At 30.3% G+C, this 8354-nt stretch overlaps 1 protein-coding gene across 3 annotated transcripts in view; it reads left to right on the forward strand.

Annotated features, from left to right (window-relative positions):
- Window positions 1-8354, forward strand: part of LOC106465274 (solute carrier family 12 member 9-like) — a 154394-nt gene that overhangs the window by 114141 nt on the left and 31899 nt on the right. For all 3 annotated transcript variants that reach the window (XM_022393133.1, XM_022393132.1, XM_022393134.1), the window contains exons 12-13: window positions 2083-2275; window positions 3737-3979. In XM_022393133.1, the coding sequence (XP_022248841.1) occupies window positions 2083-2275; window positions 3737-3979 (436 nt within the window). The remainder of the gene's footprint in view (window positions 1-2082; window positions 2276-3736; window positions 3980-8354) is intronic.

Genomic DNA, 8354 nt, shown 5'->3' on the forward strand with positions numbered 1-8354 from the left:
CAGCCTTGATGCAGAATGCATTCGAATCGCGTCGGCCAACTCATCGCTAGCTACAACTTTTACCCGTTGTTCTAACAACGTTAAGACGGCTTATCGACTTCTTGAGAAGAATTCTAAGAAGAAAGTAAACCTACAGACATCGGTCTTGTTTAACTATAAAGTTGTGATGTGTGCAACTAACCTAACCTAACCTTGATCTACCTATTGCGAAAGGGTTAAAGTATATATAATTTTTTATCACATGATATTGTTTTGTTTTTTCCCTGCGTTTGAATTATGTTAAATGTGAACACAATACATATATTTGGAGTTGGGTCAAATTTTTGTTCACTAACAAATTTTTGTGTTTTTTATAGCATTCATTGTTGTAACTTGTTGATACTGGATGGAATTCCTCTGTCACATAGTAAAAGACGTGTACCTTGATTGTCCTAGCCTCTCTGTATCTAATCAAAAACACCAAAGAAGAATTAAGTATGCAACTTAAAGGAATGAAATCAAGATTGATGGCCAAACTAGTAGCTACACTTGTAGCATTGATAAGGATTTTACAGTAAATATTCATTCATTAATTAGCCACGCCATGTTTTTTGTTCATTTTTGAGCATGATGGTGGGTGAAACAAAATATGTAGCCTAACTAACTAATGAATGATTATTTGCTGTAAAATTATTGTCAGTGCTAAAGCATTTCTACCAGGTTGGCTTTCATTCCTTTAAGCTGTATGCTCAATCCTTTTTTGGCCACACCTTTTTTTCACACCTAAGTGACAACCGATAGTAACCAACATTAGCTTTAGAATTGCAACCCTATTATTTGTAACAAACCTATACTTACCAGAACCTAACCAGATTCTTTAAATATAAGGTGTTAGTTTTTCCTTTCTAAAACAGTGTTAATAACTTTCTTTATAGTAATGCCATGGTATCTAAATTAACAGTTTCTTGTCATCACCCACATGCACTTGGTATAGCCATATCAAGCATCATTATTTACACTAATTACTTGAGCTAATACCACATAACCCTAAACACTTTTTAATTAGGATAATTTCATAAAACTTAGCAAACTTATGCTTAAAAGCTGAAAATCAATAATAACCATTCACCTATATGATTCTTTTGAAGACTTGAGCTAGAAACTGCTAATCTAGTTTGTTTGGCCAAACCAATACTTATGTATCTGCACGTCCTTTCACCCTATAGTTATGCTGCTCTAAATCAACAGTCTTTAATCCAAATGACAAAAAACAGTCCATTTCTATTCTTAGGTGAAGCTGTAGTAAAACTTTCAGACTGATAGCTCATGTGACTTTTTGCAGAGGCATGTGCAAAAAATTGTGATCAAATTTGAGCAGGTTTTGTTGAATAACATTGCACATGTGGTTTATATTTAGACCAAATTTGACACTTAATTGTAGGTTGTGAAGATCTGTAAGTGTACTAAACGTGAAAAAAAAGTTAAGTATGTTTTTCTATCAAATAAGGTTTCCATTTTGCTTGGTCAAAACAATACTTATGTATCTGCATGTCCTTTCACCTTATAGTTTTACTGCTCTAAACAGTCGTCTTTTATTCGAATGACAAAAACTAAAAATGGTCCACTTTTACTCGTTGGTGTAGCCATAGTGAAAATTTCAGACCAATAGCTCACATGACTTTTTGTATAGGCATGCACAAAAATTATGGTCAAATTTGAATAGTTTTTGTTGGATAACTTTGCACATGGTTTGTATTTAGACCAAATTTGACAACTAATTGTAGGTTGTAAAGATCTATCTGTGTAACAAATTTGAAAAAAAGTATGATTTTCTGTCAAATACATTTTTTGTACTTTTGGTGCAAAGAACAAAAAAGGAAAGAAATTCAGTCAATATTATAGATTTTATATCTAGTGTATTTCTTAATGAATTACCTTGAAATTTGGTATGTGAAGTAAGAGCCCAGTAGAGCATATTGACAGTCCGAGCTACAGAAAATGGAAAATCGCTGTGTGTCCTGCAATTTGTTTCGGCTGTACTACACACTGCCATGTGTCTTGATTGGTGGTTTTTAGTCATAATTTTCTTTTTTTTTATTACAGGCCATCTTTCAAGTATTTCTCCTGGTACACAGCAGCTATTGGTTTGTTTGGATGTGGAGTTATGATGTTTGTCATCAGTCCTCTCTACGCGGCTATTACTGTTATTATGTGCTTGATACTTGTCATTGTCCTTCATCTCCGTTCACCTCCAGTTCGCTGGGGATCCATTAGCCAGGCTTTAATTTTTCACCAGGTGAATTGGCTTAACTTAATTGTATTGAAGTCAAGTTATGTTTGTATGCTATCAGTTCACTGTTAATTTAGAGCTAATTTAAGAGCTGTGTAGGTTCAGAGCGTATTGTTAGATTCTTGTTTTTCTATATCTGTGTATGTGGAATTAAAGCTGAATATGTGTGAATTTTATAATGCTCACTATTTCTAAGTTTCTAATCTTGTAGTGATGCTAAATTTCCATCTTGTTTTGTATTTGAACTAACTGTTTTGCTTTTATAAAAACATGACTGATTATTCCTTTTGGTTATATTATATAGCTACTGTCAATTTATTTTTGTTTTAAATGTGTTTAGTGTTTTTATTTTGGCTGCATTTTCTCGTACATTCAAAAAGAAATGTTTTTACAGGTTTTTCTACATAGCTATTAATGTTGGAATTACATGTTTAGTGTTTTTGTTCTTACAGCTGTTTCTGGGTATTGAAAAAGTATTGTGTGGTAGTGGTTTTTAGATATTTGTAGATAGCTACTAACATTTTTATTTTAGTTTTGGGTTTAGTTTTTTTTATTCTGACTGCTGTTTTTGTGTTCAAAAAGTAGTGTCTGATAGTGTTGTTTTTACAAATACTAGCACATAACTACTAATGTTTTTATTCTTACAGCTGTTCCTGTGCATTCAAAAAGTAGTGTATGTTATTACTGTTGTTAAAGATTTCTGTACATAGCTACTGATATTTTTATTTGAATTATTTGTGTATAGGCCTTACATAAAGAGCTAGTGTTTGATTATTTTGCATATTGTTTTTATTTTTATTGTTGTAAAGTGTTCTCTTTTTGGGTAAGTTATTTGATGAAAATAATGCACAGTCCATGTAATGATAATGAATTAGTTTATTTCTTCCATAATGCTAATATCACTTGTATACAGTTGTAGTCTCTAGTTCACAAATTATGTTTTCTCTTTCAACAGAAATTTACTTACTAATGGTACTGTAGCTAATGTACAAAGAAACTTGTAACTTATCCTTGTTTTTAGATATTTTACAAAGTCTCTCAATAATTTACATTCACACACATTTTATTTATATTCTCAGACTTCTTTTATAAACTTTAAACCTAGTGTCATCATAATTTCTACAGATTCCTATAGCAGGCAACCAAATTAAAACATTGAATGTATAGCTTAAATTATTTTCTGTGAATAGTTATTGCATTTCTTTGGTGCATATTTTATTTGTGAAAGTTGTAATTTTTATGTATTTATATGTTTATATAGGTTTTTTTATTATTTCATGTGTCTGTGATTATTTTTGCTAGTGTAATTTATAGAATGTTTTTATTGGAATATTTGTTAGTGTTTTTATCTAATGCTTTTTTATGGTGCATAGTATTTGTCAATGTGTTTTAATTTGTTGTCAAGTAATGTTATATTTTTTATGCAAAAAAAATAAGATATTAACATCTGATGTTGTTATGTTTCAGGTTAGAAAGTACCTGTTACTGCTGGATAGCCGAAAGGACCACATCAAGTTTTGGCGACCTCAGTTTTTGTTGATGGTGGCAAATCCTCGCTCCTGTGTTCCTCTGATCAAGTTTGCCAATGATTTAAAGAAGAGTGGTCTTTACGTACTTGGTCATGTTAAAATTGGAAATATGACATCACTTGATACAGACCCTGTAACAGAAGAATATCCTCTATGGCTTTCTCTAATGGATAAGTTGAAAGTAAGCAAAGAAGCTTATTGTGCATGGTGTCACTAATTTGTATAGAGTAGGAGGGAACTAAAATAATTAAAAAAAGGTCTGGGGTCCTCCCCCAGTTAGAACCAGGTTGTAACATGAAACTACATTTGTTTATCTTAAGTAGCTTTAAACTTGTAACAGTATACATCTATTTATACCTAAATTTTATTGTTTTATTGCCCTTTGATTGTTCTTTGAACCATGTCTAACTACTACTATTCAGGTTATTATAAGTTGTAAATCACTTGGAGAACGTGGAGCTCATATTACGCTATTGAATTACATTATCCACGAGCTGCTCATGTACGTGCCTCATTAAACATTTTTATTATATTATATTATTATCATTTATTTTACCTAATCTAACCTTAACTAACCTAAAAAGATTCCTATTTTTACACTTTTGTTACTTTTATAATAATAAATAAAGAATTAACATGAAAAACAAGAAATTAAGTACTTACCCAGGTCTTCTGTTTTTTGTTGTTGATGGCACTTAACCCTAATTATTTTGTACTAATGGTAGTAATGCACTAAATAATTTTTACTTAATTAAGTAATGCATCAAAGAACATAGAATAATAACATGCAAAAAAACAGACAATTTCCCATAACTATCACAATTTTTCTGGCTTTCTAACAATGCGACAAGAGCTGTTACAAGTTCATCCAAGCTAGTTGCTATCTTTCCCATAGGAACGAAGCTTGTAATAACAGAGAAAATGACAATTCTCTGTTCAGAAAACAATGTAATATAATATGTCTTTTGAAAACCTTGGGTTTCTATTGGATATACATAATATAATATAAAGAGTAAGAGAGAACTATTAACAAATGCTGAAAGAGAGAATGTGACAGGTGGGTGTGGCAAGAGGGAGTCTGATTTTCTATTTACTGGCTCTGTAACTAAACAAAATTGAAGACTATAAAAATTATGGTTTATCTGAGCAATAACGACTTTATGGAGTGTAACTCACATTTAATTTCATACTTTTTTGAGTGGTTGTGGATAAAATAGCCATGATGACATGCTAAGAGAAAATGTGTCACGTGGGTCACACTAGTGGAAATTTTGGACAGTTAAAAAAGCAAATGAATTTTGCCGTGTGTATAGATGAAAATAGCCTGGGGAAACCCTCAGCTCTAGGTGTTAATGTTATGTTTCAGTAGAGTTATCAGTTCAGGAAGAAGTTTTTACTTATCTCTTGCATCATTTAAGTAATTGTTAAAAACATCTGAACTATACATGCTCACCTACATGTCATTAGTTATATACAGATACACTTGCATATATCACTGTTTATATACACATATACATTCATATATATATATATTTTTTACTTTAAATTTTTTTATTAAAATCCTTTATTATCACTGTATATGAATAAATTGGGCATCAGAACATAGTTAATCCTATCGCCACAGACATACTTTACTGTGCACGTCACAAAGGAGGATTACTAATGGTTTAAGTCAAATATCAAAAATTGTAAAAGGGTTTACAAGTCAGGTATCTAAAATTTTGAAAGGTTTACTAATAGTATAAAACTATGACTAATGCCACACTCCTTTAAATTCATTTCTGCACATGTCACATAAAGTGTTACTGAGCTACATACAAAATCTAATTAAACCATTTTACAATCAATGTATTTAATGAAATTATCATTATCAAATCCATTATACTTTTAAAGTTTTAAATTATTCAAGTTATTATTCCTTTATTTTGTAAGAAACCTCTGAAACAAAGAAAACTTCATTTTTTTTTGTCACGTGATCCATGTGCAGTTAAAATATCTTAGCTTTGGTTTCTTGGATTCCTGTTAAGCTTAGTCCCAGTTCTCCTATGACAGTCTAGATAAGCTTCTATGCATACAAGGTCAAATTTCAAACAAAAATTTCACATTACAACTGCAACAATTCCAAGAAAAAGGTTATATCATTCTCCTTCTCTGATAGAAGCCACACCCAATTTCCAAATAAGAAAAGAATGTTGCTTAGCAACAGATTAGACTTGAATGGCATCCTTATAACCAATAGAAAAACCAGATTTCCTAGTATATTTCCCATACATTATGCCACATGTTGTAATCATTGACTACGAAGGCATACAGTTACTAAGTATTTTTTCTTCTTATACATATTAGTTTGATAGACAGTTAAATTGCATTTAGGAATTACTTTTACATTTTAGTTAATTATGTATTATTTGTGTTTCAAAATTCATATTTGAAAGGTTTTAATGATTTTACAAATATATCATAAGCTTAGCGTTGCTCCACAAGTGTTATGTAACTAAGCGAATGCAAAAACTTTTGCCTGAGGCAAAACTGTCTCTGCCAATAATAACATTATATTGCCCATGGGCATCCTTTAAAGTGTGTTAACATAAATAGTAAAAGATAAAGAATTGGAAAGGAAAATAAAACATTAAAAATAAACTATAAATGAAAAGGTAAAGATATGAAATTATGTATATGAGTCAAAGAAGATATTTTAAGATTATTCAATGAAGAGTTAAAAGGTATGTACATATTTAAATTTCTTATTTTTAAACATTTCATTGCACTGTATTTTGATGATAATAGCTATAGTTAGTGGTATGGTAGAGAAAATGGAAAATAAAATATTCATTTAAGAAGTTCTAGAGATCATGCAAGTGAAATGTGAAAACTGTAAGATAATAAATAGTATTTTTATACTTAACATGAAAACATCTTTCTGGTGAACTATTCAAAGCCCAAGTGCAAATAACTGTATTAACTAACGAATGTTTTATTAGAAATTGTAGGAAAAATCAAGAATAAATGTTTTATTTCTTGGAACTACATACCTTTAGGAAAGTTCTTGTCAAATTTTAACCATTTTCATCAAGTCTTTTTATTTTTTGAATGAAATATGAGGAGAATGACTTTACCTACATACAATGTAAGTGGTTGGTAGCCATAGCAATAAGTCAAGTATCTGAAACTATAAAAGAATCACTAATAGTGTAAAGTCAAATATCTAAATCTCTAAGAGGATTGATAAAAGTATGAGTAAAACATCTGAAACAGTGTTACTGTTAGTGTAAATCAAGTATCTAAAATTGAAAGTGTTACTGTTAGTGTAAGTCAAGTATCTAAAACTGAAAGTGTTACTGTTAGTGTAAGTCAAGTATCTAAAACTGAAAGTGTTACTGTTAGTGTAAGTCAAGTATATAAAACTGTGAAAGAGCTGCTACTACTATTATAAGTCAAATATCTAAACTGTAAAAGAATGACTTTTTTTAGAAATTTGTTCTATTGTCTTCAAGTTAAGAATACTTTGTAACTTTTTGTTATATATTAACCCTTTCAGGGGGTCTGATTTTCTATTTGATGGCTCTATAACCAAACAAAATTGAAGGCCATAAAAATTATTGCTTGTCTGAGAAAAGATGATTTTTTAGTGAGTAATTTACATTAAATTTCATACTTATTGGAGGGGTGGTGAAGAAAATAGAGAAGAGGGGATGCCTAGAGAAAATATGTCACATTTCTCACACTAGGGGAAATTCAGGATTTTTTTAAATATTACCTTATAAAATTAAGATCTTAAACTTATATACTATTATAATATGGATTATTAGCTACAGTTCTATCCTGTACTAATTGGCATAACATAAAAAGTAGTTTAATTAAATTTTGAATGTAAATTATTAATCACAGTTTGAGATATTTGATGTCAAGGAAATCTTTCACAGTTTTAGATATATAGACGTTTTACTGTTTCAGATATTTTATTCATACATTTAGTAATTTTTCTGCAGTATTAGACTTCTGAGTTATACTAATAGTAGCCCTTTTACAGTTTTAAATACTTTACTTATACTGTTAGTAGCTTTTTGTATTTTTACATACTTGACTTATACTAGTAGTAGCCCTTTCACAGATTTACATACTCAACTTACACTGTTAGTAGCCCTTTGACACTTTTAGATACTTTACTTATACTATTAGTAGCCCTTTGACACTTTTAGATACTTTACTTACACTGTTAGTAGCCCTTTGACACTTTTACTACTAACAGTGTAAGTAAAGTATCCCCCTTTGACACTTTTAGATACTTTACTTATACTGTTAGTAGCCCTTTCACAGTTTTAGATACTTTACTTACACTGTTAGTAGCCCTTTGACACTTTTAGATACTTTACTTACACTGTTAGTAGCCCTTTCACAGTTTTAGATACTTTACTTATACTGTTAGTAGCTCTTTGACACTTTTAGATACTTTACTTACACTGTTAGTAGCCCTTTGACACTTTTAGATACTTTACTTACACTGTTAGTAGCCCTTTGACACTTTTAGATACTTTAGTTATACTGTTAGTAGCCCT

Source organism: Limulus polyphemus, unplaced genomic scaffold (assembly GCF_000517525.1).
Source record: "Limulus polyphemus unplaced genomic scaffold, Limulus_polyphemus-2.1.2 Scaffold1891, whole genome shotgun sequence".
NCBI lineage: Eukaryota > Metazoa > Arthropoda > Merostomata > Xiphosura > Limulidae > Limulus > Limulus polyphemus.